Raw genomic sequence first — 23,287 nt, forward strand, 5'->3', positions numbered from 1 at the left:
CTGTGTTGCTTAAAAGAAATATGTGAGGCTGCATCACTTCTATTAAAAAAAAAAAAAGAGAGAGACTTATTTAGCTAATGACCCTGCTGGCTGGAAGACTGGGCATCTGGTGAGATCCTCAGGTTGCCTCCACTCAAGACAGAAAACAAAGGGAAGCCAGGTGTGTGCAAAGGTAACATGGCAAGAGAGAAAGCAAGAAGTTCAGGTGGCAGGCTCTTTTTAACAACCCAGTTCTGTGGGAACTAACAGAGCAAGAGCTCATGTATCCCTGTTAGGAGGGCACTAAGCCATTCTTGAGGGATCCACCTTCATGACCCAAACACCTCCCAGGAGGCCTCAACTCCAACACTGGGATCGAATTTCAGCATGAGGTTTGAAGGGACAAACATGCAAACATTAGCAGTCTGAATCTTTGATTTTTATGTAAGGTAGGTTTCTAGGAGGAAGTTAATAGTTCAAACACTAAAAGGAATTTTCAGAAAAGTCAAACCAACTCACATTTCCACAACAATTAGTAACTTTAGCACAATATCATTATTCTATTTGTTTTAACTAGTGTACATTTGATAGTAAAAATAGTATCTTGGTTTTTCATTTGCATTTATTTTACTATTAGTAATATTTATGATGATTTATAATGTGGATTTTCATATGTGACTTGTATGCTTACATCTTTTTTTGTTTACTATATTTGTCTTTTAGTATATTTGCTGATTTGGGTAAATACTTTATGTATTAAGACCAGTTTTTGCACTTCAAATGGAGAGTCTTTCTGTGCTTCACTCAGAAGTCTGAATATACAATTTTGTGGTCATATCTTCCATAATCAGCAATCACTATTCTATTATCTTCTGGGTTTTAAGCCTATATTGAACATATACAAAGAGCTAGGTTTTGTTCCTTTTGAATCAAGCCTCCCTGCTACGTGAATGTTTGTACATTTTTATTTTTAAAGTTAGCTATGTTTCTGAAAAGCCTAAATACCTGTAGACATATGTCTTTTCATGTTGATTGGCATGTGGTCAGTCCTTTCAAGCTCCATGAAAGGCTATGTCATCTCTGGAAAGATGTCTTTAGTTTCTGTATTTGCTTATTGCTTCCGTTTCAGCTCTTCTTATTTCTTCTTCTGGATGATGTACTCACTGTTATGTTAGACCTCCCCTCACTTTTTTTTCTATTTTCTTTTTTGTAGATTTATCTTTATTTTTTAAAAGTTTATGTGGGTACATAGTAGGATTATATATTTACAGGGAACTTGAGATATTTTGATACAGGTATGCAATGTGAAATAAGCACATCATGGAGAATGGGATATCCATACCCTCAAGCATTTATGCTTCAAGTTACAAACAATCTAATTCTACTCTTTATTTTAAAATGTACGATAAAGTTGTTATTGGCTACAGATACCCTATTATGTTATCAAGTAGTAGTTCTACAAAAAAAAAAAAAAAAAAAAAAAAAAAAAAACCAAAAAACTCCACTCTCTGTTCATCATGCTTGCCATGTTTTCTCTCATTCTTTTGATAATTTGACCTTTATTTTCCTGCATACTGGGGGACCTCCTTTAATCAGTTCTTTAAGACATTAATCTGATTTTCTGTGGTGTCAATTCTGCCCCAACTATCAGCAATATGGGGTTTAGTTCTGTTACTGCACAATTTTAATTCTTTGTAATACTTCACTTAGTTCTCTTTGATCCTTAGTTTAATGTTTCTTCATTTTACCCTATTGAATTTGCACTCAAGCTGGCTTCCTCCTTGTCGGTTTTTGTTCCTTTTCTTAAAAAAAAATCTAAGTTTATAAAAAATACAGTTAAGCATTAGGTATTATTGGAGAAATGTTTTTTAAATACAGATTTTCAGATTGTGCTCTTAGGGATTCTGACCTGTTGGCTCTTAGAGGGAGATGGGGAGACAGGGGAAGAGAAAATTTAAAAAGATGAAGAAGGCACCTCCTCAAATGAGTCACACTCAGCAGGAATGATTGCAATATCAGATGCCTATATTTTTACAATATGATATGGTTGATATGTATTTGTTTGTGTGTAATCTTATCTTCTAGAAATTAGGCAAGGGAGAGAGAATAAGGAAAACAGGACTTTTGTATAAAATAATTAAGTAAAAAGAGATATTAAGAATCTCAATTTTGCTCTAAGATTTTATCAGTAATTATAAAATCCTTGGGTGTTTCTAGAAATCCGTTGCCTATTAACCTTGGTCTTTCAAGGGTAGTTGTTGATCATTCTTTACTGTATTCTCTGCATATTTCATGGAGAAATTGGGAGTGGCTTCCTCTGGAATATATAAAACCAGAAGCTGGGTAGACACTTCTAATGATTTTACATTAGCAAATCAATATTTTCTGGGAGTTTAGAACACAGACTTTTGTGTGCTGCATTCTTGAATACAATAAACTTCACTTTGTTTGATATTGTATCTTTATAAGGTAGTGACATTTCTTACATTAATGTCTAACTATGGATGTTTCTGAAACCAGATACCTAACGATACACTGGTAAGTGTTGGTCCACAAGTAACATGTCATTCTTCTCATGGAGTGTGATTTATATTTTTTATGATGATGATTTCAGTAATGTCTATCATCTTACAAGAAATTTACCTTTGAATCAGAAAAAAGTAAAATTCATTTTGTGCTGGTCTCATCAAGCAACTTTGTTTAGTTACCTTAAATACGAACACCAGGGAAGACAGTTTATCTTTGATATATGAATATAATTTCCAAATGGATCCTTAGGCTAAAAGTAATTCATGAGCATGAAAAAATGAGCTCTTAGTATGGCTTCATGTAAAACTTTATTTCCTTTATAGAAAGGTATGATATTGTTAATGTCACTTTCACAGAAAAGTGAAACAAACCTATTTCAATAGGGAAGAAAAGCCTGGTTTTATTTTTAATTTTACCATTTTTCTAAAGTTGAATATTTTCTTAAGTTTGGAATACTTCTTAGATATGAAGAAGGAGTTAATATGCTTGCAGATGTTGGAATGTCAACTACCACTGATTCAGCCAGCAGACTCTAAGTTTCATGGTATGGTTAAGTCATTCAAATAGCAGTTAAAAAGTGTGTCTTGGACATGGTGGGTAAAGAGGATCAAACTGAGTATGCTGCCTTCTTGTTCACAACACTCAAGTTTCTGTTTTGTTTTTGTGTGTCCACTGTAAGCATTTGTGAACCACTCTCACAAGTGCCCACCCAAGTGATACACATCATAGTGTAATAAATATAGTATGCACACAAAACCAGAGATCACAGAGGGGCTATCATTCAAGTTTGTTTATTACTTATCTTTAGGTTTCACTTTCAATAAAAGGCAGATGTGCTGAGGAGCTATCAGACATTTTTTAGTTATTGTGTTATCGCATGGAAAAATTATAGCTACCTGTGATAATTAAACATCTTTAAAAGACATGTATTTTGTGAATGTATATGTGTGCATACACATGTAAATATATGCAAGTGTATACCCAATTTCTTTAAGACTTCCAAAAGATAAGAGTTATTGGTCTTTCCAAATTCTTGTCATCTATTTTCTCAGAAACAAAGATGTCCATCTTGTCCCATTCCACCAATCAATAGTTAGAAGGATTACATTGAACCATTGTCTGTGAGCTCAGGAATTATGTTCTCCTGAATAATTGGTTAGGATAGTAAATTAAAGGACTATTTCTGTGCAAAATTCAGTTTGAGGTCACAAAAATTTATCAGAATTGAAAACCATTAAAATATAACAAATACTGACTATTCATTTGTTCATTTCCATATTCATTAATTCCACAAAGATTCATGAAGCCCCACTATGTATATCAGAGACTCCAACAGATTCTGCAGTCCACTGATTTAATAATTTTATCCAGTCTGTAATTCCATTTTAGAAATTCAAAAGCCAAGCTCTGCTGAAGAGACTAGAAAACAGCATTAGCAGACTTATGATCTCCTTGGAAAGAATAAGGCGTTGGAACCAGAAAGGTTTGGGTTCAAGACCACTGACTATGTTAGTGAATGTGGGACATCCCCTATTTTTTCATCTTTACAATTGGAGTAATAACATCTACCTCCAAGGATCCTAATAATAATTAAATGAGATAATAATTATAAAAGCACTTAACCTATTCACTAGCATAAGGCTGATGTTCAAGAAATAATTTCCTTTATTCCCTGCATCATTTTGTCTGTTTCCTTGCCTTTTTTCAGAATAAATATAGTTAAAGGACTTGAAGAGAGTCTCAGAGCACACCAGAAGTAAACACAGAAACAGAAGGTGGACCATGAACCTCGGTAGTCTGTAGGTTTCTCAATGTTAAAATGTTCAACCTTTAGCATAATTCATATATTACATAATTCTACCATCCCAATTCATCCAATCATTTTCTTTAGAGTACAGTACAAAAATAAAATGCAGAAAGCAATTATAGTTGGTTAAGAGTTGGGGCCAGGAAAGCAGGAAAGCCAGTTACAGTTGGTTATATACTTGGGGCTAGGAAAGCTTCCATTGCTTCTATTTCTTATGGAAAGATAGTGGTGTAACACTCCTGGTCCTTGTCTTACTTGTCCACTTACATAATACTTCCAAATGGGAGAAATAATAACTCACCTGACTTGTGAGTTTGAGAGCAAGAGCTCAACAAGTGTGGCTCATTGCTCTCTCCCTTCTCCTTGGGATCTAACTGCCAGTAGAGAGCATATTCACTATTTCCTCCTAGGTATCATAATAAGAAAATATCTCATCCATGGGTGGGGAGACACATGGTTGTCCGGCACTCCTTGTGACTGAATGGCTAACCCAAATTTTGACATTCACTATTGAAAGATTCATTTTCCACACAAACCTAAGTCACATTTTCCTAATATAATACCAGCAGTCATACAATCAATAGTTTTCTTATTTTGACATACTTCTTTGTCTTTTTCAATGGGATCAGAATTTACATGGGACGAAGCAGTACTTTTAATTAGGCACACCCCATGTACAACAATGGTGATTAGAGAAAATACCTTTTCCTTTCAACTTTAAGAACAAATTATTAAAGCCATGAATGAAGACTGTTCATTATTTGGTTTTCTCAACAGTACATCAAGAAATGAGTAATTGACTGAGATCAGTCTGTGGAGACACATTCTCTTCAAAGAGGCAGGATGAAAGTGTGAAAGTGTTTTCCTTCCTTCCTTCCTTCCTTCCTTCCTTCCTTCCTTCCTTCCTTCCTTCCTTCCTTCCTTCCTTCCTTCCTTCCTTCCTTTCTTCCTGCCTGCTTGCCTTCCCTCCCTCCCTCCCTCCCTCCCTCCCTCCCTCCTTCCGTCTTTCCTTCCTTCCCTCCTTCCTTTTTTTTTAGACTAAGTCTTGCACTGTTGTCCAGGCTGGAGTGCAATGGTGCGATCTTGGTTCACTGCAACCTCTGCCTCCTGGGTCCAAGTGATTCTTCTGGCTCAGCCTCCCCAGTAGCTGGGATTACAGATGCCCGCCACCACGCCCAGCTAATTTTTTTTTTCTTTTGTATTTTTAGTAGAGATGGGGTTTCACTGTGTTGGTCAGGCTGGTCTTGAAATCCTGACCTTGTGATCCTCCTGCTGCAGCCTCCCAAAGTGCTAGGATTACGGGCGTGAGCCACTGTGCCTGGCCAATATTTCTTATGGGTTGAAAAGAACTTGAACTCCACACATATCCTTCAGTAAGCAAGTGCCTGGTCAACTGGTAGGGATCCCAGTTTAAGACACTGAGGCAATTCTTTTGTTGATTTTTGTTTTTGTCCAATGTTAGGAAAGCAGAGAATTTTACTAGTATACATATGCACTGTTTCACTTAAGATGACACAGTAGAGTCCTTGTAAAAGCAGACGGTAGTAGCCACAGGCAGATTATGGAAATCATTTGATATAAGCTAATACAAATATTTAACTTTAGATGAGTCTGCTTCAAAAACTTCAAATAATTAATGAATAGGATTAAGATAAACCCTGACAATTTCAATATTGAGTTTAGAATCCCCGCATTCAGCATTTGGATCAGGAAAAAAATTGAGCCAAATTGACACAGCCAACAAAGCAGACATTCACAAATATTTTATAGACATATAAAAGACCAGCCAATAAGTATTTCTTTTCCACAAAATTTTAAAATTTTCAATCATGAGAAAAATAATACTTATATATTTTTAGAGAGATCTGTCTATTGAAGATGTATCCCACAGGAGCAAATGACAGAAACATTCACTTTAGGAAATGAGATAGAGCAAGGTTTACATTACACAGCATCAGTCATTCAAGAGTAATGAACTATGTGAAAAGCAACATCAGAATGCTTTCCTTTGGAATCACAGTTATTTAAAGTGCATTCCACAACTGTAGAAGAGGGGGTCTTGTCATGTTCTCACACCCACTCGTACAACAATAGAACAACATCATTTGAAGAATTTAAGTGTTGAAATAAAAATTTACTGACCAATTAGAATTTGACTTTAAACAAAAAACGAAAAAAAATTCTAAACAATGCAATATTAGGATGATGAAACCAGACAACTCCCACAAAAGGGAGGGAAATGATGGTAGTTTATGCAACTCTTCTATTATTATAAAGATGCAGGATATAGACAATAGTAAAACCCAAAGACGCTATCTCACTAAAGAGTCTGATCTATTTTAAATTACTATAGAAATTTTTCATAACTATTGCTTAAATATAAGTATAGTTTTCTCCTTTCTTTTAGATATATGTTCAAATGTCACATGATTTGAAAGGCTTTTCCTGACCACTGTACCTAAAATACTACCATCCCCATATCCTATTTAACCAGCATCCCCATCTCCTATTTTGTAACTGTAACTGGTTTTAATTGTCTTCAAACCTATTGTTACAATCTAATAAATTATATCTCTTTGTATAACAGCTACTTTTTGTAATCCCCTATGTGAACTTCATGAAACTTTGTTTGGCTCAGTACTATGGCTGTAGCATGTAGAATAATCCTTGTGGATAGTAGATGTTCAACATAAATGTGCTGAGAAAGTAGGAGAATGAGAGATTCCTGCTTCAATTCGAGTCTACAGCCCTTGTCCCCATGGGGGAAAAATGGGATACAAGCAAATGATAGCATATAGAGATCTCTGATCCTTTGATCTTATTGCAGAACAAACAAACAAAAAGACATGGACACTATTCTAGGAACATTAGTATCCCCAGATAGCCCTTGTACATTACTATATAAAGTATTGATTGTTTCCCACCCAGTCTCAGGAAACATCTCTCTAATCGCCTGCTCAAGTTACCCTGGAACAATGCCTCTTTCCTTCCTACATAAAGAGTCCTTGAGAAGCCTCTATGTTTAACAGGAGGCTCCATCCCACTGTAGTGACCAATAAATATCAAATAGCTTGTTTCTTCTGCTTTACCTATAAATGATAAAAACAAAAAGTACTAATACGATCTTATGCTACAGGAGTGTGACTGACAATGCCTGTCATATATCTGTGCATTCATAAGAGTAGCTTTGGTAGAAAATAAGCCACATTATGAGGCCAATAGTTGTACTTTTGTAAAATGTTCAAGAATATTCTATTGAATACACCCTTTCTTAATTAACTAAAATTCTTCTACTGGAATATAACTGATATGGCTTCACTGTGGTGATATATTTTGTAAATTCCTTCTGTGTGTGTGTATGTGTGTGTGTTTGAATTTAAAATATTTGCTTTGGTATATTCCTTGATTTTGACTTTTCGTCTTCTTAATTTCAATTAAAAAAATCCACTGATTTCTTTTTCTTTTTTTCAAAGACAACTGCTATCAAGGTCATTGATTTATAAGAGAAGTCCGTTCCTCTGGTCTCAATCTAGTTTTCTGTCATGGTAGATATAATATTTTTATATTATGCCTGTCAAGGTACTTGACATCCTCTGGGAAACTTAGTCTCTTTTGTGATTGCTTAACTGAGATTTACTCTACAAATCCCACTGGAAGCGAATCACCTTTGGGAACTGTAATGGCAGTCTGGTAGTACACCTGATGAAGTCTTATCTGAAGACCCTGAGAGGAAGTGACTTCTTTTCTGCAGACTTTTCCTCTAGAATAAGATGCACTGTGTTTACTCATATTTGGAATCGACAGAAAGCAAATAAGAAAGAGACCTGTTAAGGCTGAGATTACTCAAGGACTGGCTGGTAATAATTCATGACTGTTTAATATGTAGACCCATTCTAGTGTCTCTAAATATATCCAGGAAAAGCCTCCAAAGCTGTGCAGTTCTCTAGCGAGGACCCAATGAGGCCACATAGAATAAGGGGCAAGTAAGATCTCTCTGTATGACAGAATCAGGGGTTATGTGATTGGATAACCAAGGAACTTATTGCCCTGACAACGCAAGAATTCTATTTCCACCTAACAGGATTTGATATGTATTTGAGATCAATAATTTAGGCTTGCTTCCCATTTTCTCCTTTCCTAAATAGTCATTTTCCTTTAAATGCATGTATCCTGTTACTTATGGGTCATACTACATTGTGGGAATTCAGACAGGTAGCTTCTCTTTTAAAGTTATGACTTGCTTGCCGGGCGCGGTGGCTCACGCCTGTAATCCCAGCACTTTGGAAGGCCGAGGCGGGCGGATCACAAGGTCAGCAGATCGAGACCATGGTGAAACCCCGTCTCTACTAAAAATAGAAAAAAATTAGCCGGGCGCAGTGGCGGGCGCCTGTAGTCCCAGCTACTCGGGAGGCTGAGGCCGGAGAATGGCGTGAACCCGGGAGGCGGAGCTTGCAGTGAGCCGAGATTGCGCCACTGCACTCCAGCCTGGGCAACAGCGTGAGACTCCGTCTCAAAAAAAAAAAAAAAAAAAAAAAAAAGTTATGACTTGCTGAGCTATGAAGAGGAGCCATGGGCCTGTTGGAGATAACGGAATCACCAGATGCAATCACAGGTTTGAGGTGGGTTCCTTTTGGGAAAGAATGCATGCCACCTAAAATGCATCTATGCATGCCACCTTTAATGATATCATGGATGCTGGATAGCCAAGGGGATGGATTATTCTTAATTTTCTCTACTGCAGAGGCAAAGAAGTCAAAACACTCATCATTTCATACTCTCTTACAAGAAAGGGGGAAACCATGTGACTCAGTTTTGGCTTTTTGAGTTGTAAGCACAAGTTGCTGAGTTGAGATTCTGGAAAAGCCTTTAAAAGGATGAAATCAGCCATACTGCCCCTTCATCTATTTGCTTTTTTCTCTTTTTCCTGGATTAACTGTGGATACAAGAGTTGGAACTTTAGAAGCCATCTTATAAATGTGTGACATAAAAGCCAGAGATAAAAGATGGGAGAGCTGTCTTGATCCTTGATGGCACCCCAAAGAATTGCCCTCCGCTGTCTATCTATGGCTTTCTTCATACATGAGTAAAATAAATATCTGCAAGTTAACGTATTGATAGCAGGGATTTCTTCACTTTTTTTTCATGCTTATAGAGACACATATTCCTTGGCCAATAAGTTTTTTCTCTATATCCTGAAGTTGCCAGAAACAGTAACAGCCAAAATTCTTAGTCTGAAGCTGCAGCAATTCAGGAGATACAAGAAATGTTAAACATTCAGAAAAAAAGAATTTTTATTCTATCTTCATTCTCCAATACTCAGTACACTGCCTAGACAGAATAAGCAATAAAAATGTTTGCTGACTGATGCTACTTATTATATATTTTAAAGACACTAATTTGGAATAACACACACTTAAAACATGTATTAGGATTTATAAAAGGTTTAGTAGCAAATTTGAATTTAATGTATAACAATATTTATTGAATAACATTGACTAAATTCTTACTATGATCTAGGCTCTACGCTAAATACTTAATGTATTTTTCAAAATTCTCACAGCAATTCTATAACCTGACAGTTATTATTAGAGAAGTTCAGAGATATTTAAATAACTTAGCTAAGGTCACACAGCCAGGTGGTACTACAGTCAGGATTCAAGTCAAAGTTTACTTCCCTCCAAATGTATGCTCCTAACCACTATGTATTACTAAAATATTCTGAATCTGATTTCCTAAAAGAAACATGTCTTTTGATACCAAAAACACTCCTTTGGGGCAGAACAGTAAATATACAGAAAAATGTTCATCTGCGTTAATGGTTATTCATTATTAATCAATTACCACTTCTTGGATGACTTGCTATTTTGGATTTTCCATATGAACACACTGGAATAAGCTAGCTAAATAAGACAATTCACAGGGAGAGTTTTATGTTAGCTGAAGGTTACTACTGGGAAAGTAGAGTATTTGTAATATTTTGGTTTTAAAATCCTGGAGTCATTAAAATGTGACACCACAACCTGCATAGTAGGATATTGATAAGAACAAGGATGCTGGAGGTGATTCAGTAGATACTTAAATGGCAAAAAATATAGTGCACGTTTCACACACCCTGCAGACTGCAGGTTTATATGATAATAAATAATAGTTATCACCAGGACAAAGGAGGAAAATGCCATGAAATCCAATAGCTCAGTGAGAAATCTGCTAATACAGGTGGTCAAGCTTGTCCTATTTCATTGTCAAAGGGAGCCTATTTATTTTCTTATGGATAGTTAAATTACAGAGTCATTCATTGCTGAAAGTTTTCCAGTAGGCAGATACGAGTCTGAAGCTAAGAGAATAAGAATTAACTTCACAGGCAGCAGAATTCATAAGGTAAAATCTTTGAGCAAACTACAGAAATAAAAGTGACTTTACACATTCCAATTGGAATATCTTTTTTTGTACAGTGGGCACGAGCCAACAGCCAAAATGCTGGCTAGGAAAAATAATCATTTTAGGAACTCTTTAAAATATTTATCCAAATCAAATAGCCTTCTGACTAGGTGAGATGTCAGTGATTAGAGAGAGAGAACGAAAGAGTCAGTGGGTGTGTGGAGGTGGGTAAGAGAGAGGGAGAAAGAGGGATTCTTGCTGCACCAGAATACTGGGAAACTTAGGAAAAATATTCATAATGGTTCCTCAGTAGTTATAAAATCAATGTCAATTTTCTTTTCCTGTTACACAAGATGGCAGTGGTTTTTATCTAACAACTAACTATTACATCTTCTGAGGACATTCGAAATGGTGCAGATTATGCATGCTGTTTTCATTACTTCTAAAGTGCTACAATCTGCTAACTTCTAGATTTGGGAGTTTACCAATGGAATAGATCAAGAAATTCCAATAACAACTTTTTCGTTAAGCATTTTATATTCATTTTCTTGGAAGTAGGTGTTGCTTTCAGTCCAAATTCAAGTTATATATTTTACATATACCTAACAGCTACATTTCATCATTTGTTTTCTGGGTATAGGAAGTCACTACTTAATGCCATTGACTCTTTGCCAAGTAATCTTTAAACCAAGACATGTATATAATTTCCTTATTAATTAAAGATACTAACTTCATCAATCTTAGTTCATGAAAAAAAATCCAAAGCTTCCAGGCATAATCTTGATGAAGAATACATTACACAGCTGAAAGAATTCAAATTTATACTGCCTTGGACAACTATTCATGTGTCATAAAGGACAATGAGTTCACCAAAGTAATCTATATGGGAAGTGACTCGCAACAAAAGGTTAACAGATATGGTCTGTATAATTTACTATAAGACAACCGAAGATGAAGAAACCAAATATCTTACCTCTAGTTATTTGAGGTCAAAATTGGAAAATGTTATAAAATAATGTTAGCAATCTCAATAAAATCCAAATAACTGAAAATTTGACTACTTTATCATTATGTCACTCAACTCTTATGGGAATAGTTAAGTTTAAGTGTATACATGAACACAGCATGAATATATTAGATCAGAATTTCAAGGTCTGTTGACAATTTCACCTAAAATTTACAGAATCTGGAGATAAGTAAGTTCACTATTATCAATCAGAAAGCATATTTGAAGACTTAGGTTGCAGGTGAATAAATCCTAAATGGCCATCATTTTAAAGCAGACATCTAACAAGCATCCATGTTATAAACAATTGTTTTGAGTTTTTATCTAGAAATAATTATAGATTTACAAGACGTTGCAAAGATAGTACAGAGAGATCCTATGTTCCCTTCATGAGGTTTCTAAAAATTTTACCTTTTATATAATTATGCAATATCGAAACCAGGAAGCTGACACTGGCACAATGTGTGCATATAGTTCTATGTTACTTTATCAGGTATAGATTCTTGTAACCACCACTGCAATCAGGATACAAAAGGATTGTAAATAATTTAACTTCTTTTCTTAGAAAATAAAGTATATGACAGCTTCAGGTAGAGGGTTCTAGAATACATATTCTATTTAACAATAATTATTGAAAATTATTAATATCCAAAATTATCTTAGAAAACTCTCTATATAAAAGCCAAAGTGAAATTCTAGCAATATAGACACAGTACACTTCAATTAAGCTCATTTCCCTGCACAGATCAGACAACCCCATCATTCAACAATCAGCTCTCCCCAGCTAAGAAAACACACACATTTTTTAGCACACAGTTTATCAAAGACAAGTTGCTGATAATTCTACTACTCCATTCTACTACTCTACTGTTTACAAGTAGAAGTCCCAGACACACACACACTGACATGCCCCACCTTTCTCAAGCAGAACAGAGACTCACAAGTGTCCTTAAATCTCTAATGAGGTTACCATAACAAAAGATACAATAATAAATATACGTAAAGAAACAATGAAATAAGCCAGACAGATTCTCCTAAGCCAAACCTCATGTGGAGTTTCTTATTTTCCCTAACAAGAAAATATAAACCAAATTGTTGCAAACTCCAAGTTTGAGTGAGCTCAGAGCAAAGGAAAAACATTTCATCTCCCCTTCTTCCTTCCTCCTTCTCTCTCATTCTCTCTCTCTCTCTCTCACATACATATACACACACACACACACATACACACACACACACCCCTAAACATCAATCTTACCTTAGCCATCTGTGCCTGCACGCCGTTTGCCTTGAGAGATGCTACCGCTTTCTGTGCGGCTGCAGGACTGTCAAAATCTACAAAACCATAACCTGTGAAAACACAAAATCCCCTTGTTAGTATTCACAAAAAGCTGAATCTCTATCTTAACTGATGAAGTACAAGCTTACGGATAGACTTGCATTCGTTTCTTCTGACATATTACCCTGGTTGAACATTAGGCTGTTAGATTAGTGGTCCTTAACACTTTGAGAGATATACCATAATATCTCTAGACATAAAATATTAACTCTTATTTTCTACGCATTGTTTTGGAGATTGAGTGTACAATCAGTAACCCAATTTAACCTAATTTGGTGAGTAAGATAATAGACTGTTTAACTGTGTTCTTTCTTCATAAAATGCTGGAAAATACAGAAAATTGTCTCCCTAAAGTTAATTTTCAAAACTTCAAATATTGATGTTAACAAAAACAATAATAAGAACTTGCAAAAGGTTATCAGCAACTGCAATAGTGCTTGGCACACAGTAGACATTCAATAAATATATGTCTACTTCATGAATAAGTAAATATTGTGAATGAGAGGGTTTAAAACCTGGTTCCATTTGATTACTAAGCCCATGCTCCTCCATTATCCTGTCTCAATGATAACATCTTAAATTATTTTGACTATTAAGGATCTGTGAAAAAGAATGATTAAATACATAAATATCCATGCTTCTTTTAAAAATAACCACTATCTGCTTATTTGTTTCTAGTGTACAGTCTGAAAAGGGTATACAAATTCCCTATGCTATTCTGATTGTGTGCTTGTGTGGATGTGTATACATAGTGAAAGCAAAGAAATAGTAAAAGAGTCAATGAAAAGGCCATTTTGCATGTCCTGAAGCTAGCTAATAGTCCAAGGCTTAGCCTAACAGCAATGTCAACTGCCAAGAATATTGTGAAATATAAATTCTCAAGAGTGAGTATAAGGACAGCTTTGTTTGGCATGCTTAAAAAGCTCACCATATGTATCCTATACTTCTTCTCATCTGTCAGGCAGAGAATCATCTGTATCCTTATACTTGTCTCATTTAGAAGTTCTGAGGTGAGCCACTGAAGCAAACCTCCTAACCATGTACTGTGACACCTCCTCCCACCCCAAAATAACCAAAGAAGTGTGCAAGGATGAATCCAATTACCAAGTTGTTTCTTTTAATTAACTTTTTAATTTTTTCCCCTGAATTTCATCTTCTTTTTCTCCCTCCCAGCATGTTATCCTAAAATGAACTTGTTACACAGCAGTGTACCATAAAGTGCTCTTGAAAAGCTGGGCAGAGAAGCTGTGAAGTTTGTATTTCTAATCCAAAAGGAAGCCTGTTCTGTAAGTACTGCTAATTCTTCTCTTCCTACAAAGTCAAACTAAATGGGTAATATAAGTATTACCACCCACTAAGATGAGTAAGATAGAAAAAAAAAGTAGGAAGTTATAGTCAAGAAATAGGGTCAAGGGGAGAAGAAAGCAAAACTATAATCTGGATATCATCTCTCACGTGCCAGTTTCTGTGCTGGGTAGTTGACACATTGGTGAAGTCATAATAACACCATGTACTACTGGCTTCATGCGCATTATACACATGAAGAAACTGACGCTCGGGTAAGGTGATCCAACTGGACTAGAATCACAAGCCATTCATTGAGCAGATCCAGGATTTGAAGTAAAGTCTGCATGTGTCCTTTCAAATACACCATACCATGAATCGCTTTATATTCCCACATTGTAAACTATTTCTACTAGCCTCTGAAGCTCATCAGAGAAAGGAATCAATTCTTGGAAATTCCTTAAATGGAATGGAATAAAACAATTCCATATAAGATGATTTAGTTGAGCTTATATGATCAGTACATTTGTCAATGAAGTGGTTGATGAGTTAAGATGAGATTGAGATGGGAACCACCTTGTACCTTATACTTTGGCCAATATTCCTCATCCATTCATAGGCTCATTTATTCATTCAGGAACTGCGCTAAGCAAAGGGTATACAGTCGTGGAAAAAAACCTCAGTTCCCACTCATGCAACTAATAGTTGTGTTGGGAGATGGACAAGAACAAATGATCATACAAATGAATATATAATTGCAAAATTGTAGGTCTTCCTCGAAAGTAAATGAGAGCATATAATATAGATTTTAATTATTGATTGTTCATTATTGAAAGTTTTAAAGAAGCAGTGGTGTGAAATGATCTGCATTTTTAAATTGAGATTGCCATGTTGTGGGGGAGCTGGGAAGCTAGAATGGAATCAGGAGATGACTTAGGGGCTATTACAACATTCCAGAAGAATGGCAGCTGGCAATGAAATAGGGTGAAATGGATGGTTTGAGTTGTATTTTGGAGGCAGAATTAACAGGGCTTTGTAAATGGATTGATTGAATTGGGAAGAAGGAAGACATAAAGACATAGACAAAGATTACTACTGGTTTTGTTTGTTTGTTTGGTTTTGTTTCTGCCATAAGCCGCTGGGTGAATAGATACGTGATATACTGAAATGGGAAGACTCAAGGAAGAACCAGCAGGGGAAAAGGAAAATTAAAATATTGGCCTGAGACATGTTGAGTCAGAAATGTTGGAGATATTTCAATAGAAATGTGAAATCACAGTTGGATATATTAGGTGGGTGCTCAGAAATGGAGATGAAATTGGAAATACAGGAGGACAACAGCACAAAGATATAGATGTTATTTACAGGAAATAGTCAAAAATGCCCAGAGTAAGTATAAAAAAAACCAGATCCAGAATTAGAACTCAAACAACTTCAGCATTTAAGCATTACATAAGAAGAAAAGACGGCAAAGAAAGCTGGAGAGTCAGAGAGGAAGAAGGAAATGAAAAGGGAATCAAATATCTCAAATCCAAGGTAAAAAAAGTACTCTGAGAAGGAGGGAGAGATAAATTATGTGAAACGCTACCGAGAGTTTGAGCAAGACAGCTTCAAGATGCCCAGTGTGTTTAGAAACATGATGTCATTATCATGATTTGCTTTAGGCAAGTGGTGGGGATTGAAGCCTGCTGGAGTAGTTGAAGAGTATGAGCAAGATGAGGAGGAGGATTTACAGGCCTCTTTGCAGTTATCTTGGCTGGGAAAAAGGAATTAAGGAACAGATTTAGCTAGCAGGGGATCTAAGGTCAACTGAGCTGTTTCTGTTTGTTTGCTTTAAGACAGGAGATGCTATGGCTGTGTGTGTGTGTGTGTGTGTGTGTGTGTGTGTGTGCGCACGCGACCTGATTCCAGCGTGAAGCTAGGGTAGGAAACTGCTGAGTATTCATGTAAATTATTCAACAAATAGTTATTGACCACTTTCTATAGGACAGATACTGTTCTTGGCATTTTTGAATGTTGAATATTGATGGGAAAGATCAAGCAGAAAATAGATTAAAACTTCAGGAGGACAAGTGGATAATTTATAGAATAACATCCCTGAGAAGGTAGAAGGGTGGGCGTATCTAGAAACTTCATGAAAGTGTTGCCCTTCTCCAGACAAGGATCCTCCCCTTCACCCGTTGTACCTGGAAGATAAAAGAGTACTCTCCATTACCAGGTGTTGTTTCTTTGTATTGCCCCAGGTACTGGGACCGTACCTAACATCCAGCCTACGCTTAATAAATATTTGTGAAAATAAATGGAAAGCACGTTTAAAAAATGTTAACTTATTTCATGGAACTATGACAGGGATTAACTGATAAAAATGTCTATTAATACTGTTGGGCTATAAAGAGCACACATGCTAAGTGGTCAAGGTTCTGTTTCAGCCATGCTGCCACCCAGCAGGCAGCGCCTTATTTTATGACTCCCACCCTTTACTCTAGCGTGCCTTCTCTCTGGCTTCCGCTCTTCCTTTCCAACCCCACATGGTACACAGGATATGACAAAATGAAGATGCTGACCACCAGGACTAAACTCCAATCTGAACAGAGGACATTTCTGTGAGGGTATGAGACACCCCGAGCTTTCTCTAAATCAGGGACATTCTAGCTAAACTTGGAGAAAAGTATACTTATAAAGAGTCATTCTGCCAGCAAGGAGAGAGAGGTTGGCCCTTTTGTACAAAATATCTGTATTGATGGCTCCAAGCCAAGGGGATAAAGATTTCATAAATAAAATTATAAATAGGGGATAAGCCACCACATCAGAAATATTTCACTGAATTATGTGTTTTTCATATATACTTAGTTTTACTAGTTACAATGAAAGTTTATGTAAAAATGTCTCAAGTAACCCTGAAAAATACTCCCACCTGGAAATAAACATTGCATTACTGAGTTTTACATGACAGCAGATACTACATCACAATCAGAAGAAAACAAAATGAAATAGGAGACTGCTCCTAAAGAATAATGATGCATTTAGCAAGGAATAAAGCCACTTCAATTTGCTTTCAATTTGTTTTCCTTAATGACAAATAATCAAGTCTGGGAACAGCAACCTCTGTACCTACATCTGGTGAGGAGAAGGGTAAGGGGAGATTAGTTCAGCTTCAGCTAATAATGCTTTATGGTAACTGCTAAAATCCTCAACACAACACTGGCAAATGCTAACCATCAGAAACTCTGGCCCAAGTGGCTGTAAGCCCACCCGTCTCACTCTCTCAATTACATAATTAAGCTTGGCAGCAGGTTCAAATGAATTAAAACTGAATGTCACTGTTTTCTCCACACACCCCTGTCCTTGTTTTTCTTCCTTGTCAGGGGGAGAAGGCCAGCAGTTATGCAATTAGCGGGAAGTAGAGCAGTGAGAAAGAACCAACTCTGTGATAATTAGGTCATTTGCCAAATACACTCATTCCATTGGCAGATATAATCAATGCTTTCCTGAAATGTTTTAAACTCTGTGTGTTAATTTAGAGTTTTGCTATTTTTATTGCACTACAAGCCTGGTGACTTTAGAGAAAAATGTGTATGCATGTGTGTGAGTGTGTGTGTGTGTCTATCTATCTATCTATCTATCTATCTATCTATCTATCTATCTATAATGGAATTCTACAAAGAATAGTCGTGTCCAGATGGTTCTTATATTGTTTCCTTTAGTGCATTTGCTGGCAGCATCTTCCCTGAGACCTTTGCCATTCAGTTGAACCACTGTGTGACAATCCATTTGAAATTTCATTAAATGTTTCTTTACCATCTTCAAAAGCTTATTTTATGCTTCTGCATTGGTGTGTGCTCCTTAAGTTCTCTATTTAAACTGCTTATTTATGTACCAACATTGGGATTGTTCTTTATGTGTGCATTGGGGTGGATTGCGGGGAAGTAATGATAAAACTAGAACTCCTGCTTTAGGTTTGCAGTGCCATCAACAGTGACCCAAGGAGACTTGCTCTCAGAGTGTAACTGCACACTAAATTTCACAACATTTGTATTGTTCCTCCTCTTCAGAATGACTGTCATAAAAACTCGCTTGAAACACAGATGGCTTGGTGTAGCACCCAAATTCTTTCAAAGACAATCCAGCCATGAGTCAAATGTGACTTCTAAACAGAATAAGCAAACATTTTGGCTAAGAATTGTATATACATTCAGTTGAAATTCTACTTAAGTTTAACAGTTGAAGATGTTAACAATGAATCACCTTTCCATAAATCCTTCCCCACCTTCTATTTGGGTTTAGCAATATTCTGTGGCTGTTGTCTGGGCTCAGAATAGGATGACTGAGTTGCAGGGAGAGAGGGGTGGTTTGCAGGCTGCCTGGAAGTCTGGTGGCACTTAGACTGCCTCCATGCCTCTGTATTTCTTCTGGATTTCTACTGTATCCCTAAACTATTCAGTTATTGTTGACTATCCTTCCTTATCGGATTTCCTAGTTCTTTGCACTATGTGGTCACAGAAGATAATGAAATAACAGCATTGATATATTTATTGCAACTTTTCTACTTAAAACAACAAGAAAACCTACTAATTTCTTCAATGTCTTCTTTTGTATCCATTTACTGTGAGTGATCATTATAGTAAAGCCAGGATACCACAGGGGAACCAACATGATAGCCACATGGTCTACCTTAGATTTGTGAAAAAATAAAGGCAAAAGATAGTTTCTGCTGAAAAGCAAAAGCCAGAGACAATAGAGCATACTGTGAGAAAAATTCCAAGCCATTATAATCTGAATCACCTATGCTTTCAAATGTCTTAAAAATATAAAATGCAGGGAGTTGATACAGAAAAGAAACCACATATGGACTGCCTGAGCAGAGAGGGTTGCAGCCTCAGGCACTTAGCAAACAGAGGAAAATAAGACGGGTAACAATATCCACTGTACAGAAAACAGGTTGCTCCACTGGACTCCCCTCATGTTCCAGTTTAATTGCCTAAGCATTCTGAAATTTTTGTGCCAGAAATACTAAAACAAGACATCAGCTTTTGGAACAGGAAACTGCCTATTATTAGTGACATGTTTGAACCACGGTGTGATCTCTCATTATTATTATTATATTATTAAATTTACTAAACATCTACTACATATGAGGAAGATAGTGCCAGATGCTGTAAGGAAAACAAAAAGTCTAACATGACTTTTCTTGACAAAGAGTTTATGGTCTAGTAGAGTTGATGAATCAATTTAAATACAGTGGGGTTTATGTTTAAATGGCATATAGACACAATTATCTTCACATTATTGAACTAATTTTATACTGTATAGTATGTATGACTTAGGCTGTACAGCTCTGGTCAACAGAGCTGAACAACTGAGCCAGGTTCCGTTCAACAAGTGCCATGATGGTAAAATTATCCATATTCTAAATTTATGTATATATTACGAATTAGTCTTTCTTTCTCTCAGTTTGTTTGAAATTAAGTACAAGATATAGAGAGTAATCACTACCATATAAATTGTGGGAAAAAAAAGTGCTAGTATTTTAAAATGGCAACTGTTTCTTCCAGGTGGGGGAAAACTCAATATATTTTGCACATGAATGACAAAAATAAGGACTGGGGAAAAGGAATAGGTCCCAAATGGTATTTCCTAGCAGAATAAAACAATTACAAAGACAGACAAATTTAGAGAGCAAAGTATTTAGTAGTATGCCACTTGAAAATTGAACACTTTCTCTTTCCATTTATGTTACACAAAAAATCTTATTAAACTAAACACAAATTTAAATCCCAAAACTCACTTTCCTCTTCACCATGTTCAGTTGATTTTTAAATGAGAGAAATTGCTTCTTTATACTGAATAAAGTCAAAATTTGTATCAGAATCATTATTTATGGGCTTAGTGCAGCCCCTATGCTTTATTGAGATTAAAGAAACTTACTGATTTGCCAAGGACCAACAATTATTTTATTATACTATTACACAGATTAAGGGAGCAGTGTATTTGGCAGTAAATGGGCAGATTAACCTCTGTGAACCATGTAGCAAAGCTTTGCTTTGCTAACAGACAGTGTTCAAGTATACAAAGAAAATGTATGTCTTGTTTTAGCTATTGGTCCTGTGTGTCTTTGACATCAAAACAGCAGGAGGCACAAGTTGTAATGGTGACTGCATGAGCAAACCCAGCATATTAATAAAACAATTCAATTGAATTTATAATTATAATAAAAGTCAGCTATAACTGAACACTTTAATTATAGCTCTACAATCTTCAGCCCCAATTTAGGATAGGCAAACCTAACTAAAATTTCATTCCTGGCTGCCCCATTCTTCCCTCCCATTTGCTCTAGACTTACAGATGGGTAGAACGCTAGACTATTCCTCCATACAAGGAATAGAGGTAATGACTTCAGTGTATCAACTGGAGGACAAGCCCCCTACCTCTTCCCAGGTACTTTAATCCATATTCACACTCAACAGCTTTACTCTCCTGCCACAGTGGAGAGTAAAGCTGTACTGGGCTCAGCCAACAACCACACACAGAGGGAGCATTTGGACCAGACCTAGCCAGAGGAGAATCATCCATCTCATCCGCTGATACTCAAGTTTCTTGGCAAGCTTTGCCATCACAGGCCAAAGTGCTCTGGGGACCTAGGTAAACTCTAAAAGGCAGTCAAGGGCACAAGGACTGCAACTCTTATGCAACTCCAAGTGTTGGGCTGGGCTTAGAGCCAGAGGACTAGGGTGGCATGGCATGAGACCTAGGGAGACACCAGCCCAGGCAGCTAAAGGAATGCTTGTGCCATCCCTCCCTTAGCCTTAGGTAATGCAGCTTACAGCAATGAAAGTGTCTCCTTCCTTCTGCTTAAGGCATGGAGAACAAAGAGTAAAAAGGAGCCTTGTGCCTTGAATACCAGCTCAGCCATAGCAGAATAGGGCAATGGGCAGAATAATGAGCCTCCCATTCCAGACCCTAGCTCTCAGATGACATTTCTAGACACAGCATTGAATGGAAGGACCTAGTCCTGGCAGGATTCATAACCTGCTGACTAAAGAGCCTTTGGGCCCTGAATAACCAGCAGCAAAACCCAGGTTGTATGCTATGGGCCTTGGGCTCTGAGATGTACAGGAAGGAAAAGTAAAGCAGACTTTGTCATATGTCTTAGGTACCAGTTCAGCCACAGTGGGGTAGAGCAAAAAGCAGGCTCTTGGGGTCACTAAGTCTAGGCCTAGGCTAGTAGACAGCATTTCTGGACCTGCCCTGGGCCAGAGGATATTCAAATTCCCAGAATGGTGAGTCTCATGCTTGGAAGCGTTTACCACAATCTGACTGAAGAGCCACTGGGGCTTTAAGGGAACATGGGCAGTGACCTGGCAGAACCCCTCAATAGGCCAGTGGTGGCAGTGGCCACAGGAAGAGGCTCCTCTGTCTGTGGAAAGGGGAAGAGTAGGAAGAACTTTATATTATGAACTGAGTGCCAGCTTACCTGGGGTGTAAAAGAGCATCAATCAAATGTTTAAGGTTTTTGACTACAATCCCTGGCTCCCAGACAATATCTCTGGACCCATGTGGGGCCTGGGGAAACCTGCCATCCTGAAGGTAGGGACACAAACGTGGCTGGATTTGCCACCTGTTAATTGTAGAGGCCTAGGGTTTTGCATAAACATAGGTGATAAACAGCTAGTGGTTAGAGTGGGCCTTGGGGAAGACTCAGTGCTATGAAGGTTTCAGGTCTGATCCATTAGTCACATTGATGGCAGCCACAGGAACCTAACTGGGTCAATCCCAGTGTGTCACCACACCTCCAGTTTCAGGTGGCTCAGTGTAAAGACAGAGACTCCATTTGTTTGGGAGAAAGTAAAGGAAAAGGACAAGAGTCTCTGCCTGATAATCCAGAGAATTCTTCCAGATCTTATCCAAGACCACCAAGGTGGTACCTCTATGAGTTTGCAAAAACCACAGAAATATTGGGCTGAGGGCTCAAGTCCCTTCAAATACCTGGAAAGTCTTCTCAAGAAGGATGGGCACAAACAAGCCCAGTCCATGAACACAATAGTAAATACCTAACTCTTCAATGTCCAGACACCTATGAATATCTAAAGCATCAAGATCATCCAAGAAGACATGACCTGACCAAATGAACTAAATAATGCACAAAGGACTAATCCTGGAGAAACAGAGACATCTGACCTTTCACAGAGAATTCAAAATAGCTGTTTGAGGACATTTTTAAAAATTAAAGATAATACAGACAAAAAACTTCAGAATTCTATCAAAAAAATTTAAGAAGTTGAAATAATTTAAAAGAATCAAGCAGAAATTCTAGAGTTTAAAAATGGAAATGACATACTGAATAATGCATCAGAGTCACTTAATAATAAAATTGATCAAGAGAAGAATTAGTGAGCTTGAAGAAAGTCTATTTGAAAACACACAATCAGAGGAGACATAAAAGAGTAAAAAGCAATGAAGCAGACTGACAAGATCTAGAAAGAATATCAAAAGGGCAAATATAAGAGTTATTTGCCTTAAAAAATGAGGTAGAGAAAGAGATATGTGTAAAAAGTTTATGAAAAGGGAGAATATCAGAGAACTTCCCAAACCTATAGAAAGGTACCAACATTCAAGCACAAGAAAGTTATAGAACACCAACCAGGTTTAACCCAAAGAAGACTACCTCAAGGCATCTAATAATCAAACCTCCAAATGTCAAAGATAAAGAAAGGATCCTAAAAGTAGTAAGAGGAAAAAAAGATAATGTACAACAGAGCTCTAATACATCTGATAACAGACTTTTCAGTAGAAACCTTATAGACCAGGAGAAAGTGGCATGACATATTTAAAGAACTGAAAGAAAAAAAAAAAAAAAACCCTTACCCTTGAGTAGTATATCTGACAAAGACATCCTTCCATGAGAAAAAGAAAGACCTTTCTAGATTTAAAAAAAGCTGATGGATTTTATCAACACCAGACCTGCCCTACA

General features: G+C 36.8%; 1 protein-coding gene across 16 annotated transcripts in view; it reads right to left on the bottom strand.

Moving 5' to 3' along the window:
• The window catches only part of RBMS3 (RNA binding motif single stranded interacting protein 3), a 1,212,964-nt gene that overhangs the window by 435,487 nt on the left and 754,190 nt on the right, over positions 1-23,287 (bottom strand). For all 16 annotated transcript variants that reach the window (XM_050779422.1, XM_050779425.1, XM_050779420.1 and 13 more), the window contains one exon: positions 12,955-13,046. In XM_050779422.1, coding sequence (XP_050635379.1) covers positions 12,955-13,046 — 92 coding nt within the window. The remainder of the gene's footprint in view (positions 1-12,954; positions 13,047-23,287) is intronic.

Source organism: Macaca thibetana, chromosome 2 (genome assembly GCF_024542745.1).
Source record: "Macaca thibetana thibetana isolate TM-01 chromosome 2, ASM2454274v1, whole genome shotgun sequence".
NCBI classification, from domain to species: domain Eukaryota; kingdom Metazoa; phylum Chordata; class Mammalia; order Primates; family Cercopithecidae; genus Macaca; species Macaca thibetana.